At 35.8% G+C, this 763-nt stretch overlaps 1 protein-coding gene across 1 annotated transcript; it reads right to left on the bottom strand.

Annotated features, from left to right (window-relative positions):
- Positions 1 to 504: 504 nt before the first annotated feature.
- LOAG_19275 (hypothetical protein) lies at positions 505 to 727 on the bottom strand (the record flags this gene model as incomplete). Its single annotated transcript, XM_020451926.1, has 1 exon — positions 505 to 727. A coding segment is annotated over one exon (222 nt), but the record flags the coding sequence as incomplete, so codon positions are not given.
- Between the last annotated feature and the right edge of the window lie 36 nt (positions 728 to 763).

Genomic DNA, 763 nt, shown 5'->3' with positions numbered 1-763 from the left:
CTGAAAGGATTAAAATGATATGTCATTATATAATTCTTTACTGCTTGTTCCCGGTAATTGTCTATTAGTATTTCCCATCCACTGTTATATGTAACTGCTCTGAAGCACTTGGTGCTAAATCCGAGTTGTGGCAGATGTTAAAGTGTTCTGAGAAATACTCATTACCCGAATGATCTTGTTTATCTAATAAGATTTGATCGGCAATGTGATGGTTTCGTGTATCTACCAAAGTATGCCCTAAATGCGGATTTCATTCTGTTTACCCTAAAATTACCTCATTGAGTCATTCGAAATGAGTGGTTAGTAGCTCTTTGGTTTCGTGGATCAAATGCCGTACTATTTTTTCCATGCATTTATCACTATTTACTGAGGTTAGAAAAATATTGCAGTAAGTATTGAATTTTGAATTGCCACTTCACTGTCATAAGTGTTTTGCAATACATTTTCATGCGAACAAATACGTTAAAAAGTTCTTTTGCTAAGCATAAATTTTGTAAAACTAACTTCCAATACCGCGGTGTTGCTTCTCGTGCCTTTGTAGTGCATGCTTGGAAGAAAGCAAACAGCCACAAATTTCACATGGAAATTTAGTTTGATGTTTTACGTAATGCTCTCGAAGTCCCTTTGAGGTAAGGAATTTCTTTCCACATGTGGGCCAAGTGCAGTTATATAAACCTTGTTCCTTGTGCGTTTCAAGGTGTTTTAAATATTCCATATACGTCTCCATAGTCGCATCACAATAACGACATTCATACTTCTGTTT

Source organism: Loa loa (assembly GCF_000183805.2).
Source record: "Loa loa unplaced genomic scaffold supercont3.4406, whole genome shotgun sequence".
Classification (NCBI taxonomy): Eukaryota; Metazoa; Nematoda; class Chromadorea; order Rhabditida; family Onchocercidae; genus Loa; species Loa loa.
Note: the sequence above shows the minus strand (reverse complement) of the source record. Positions and strands in the feature narration are given on the sequence as shown.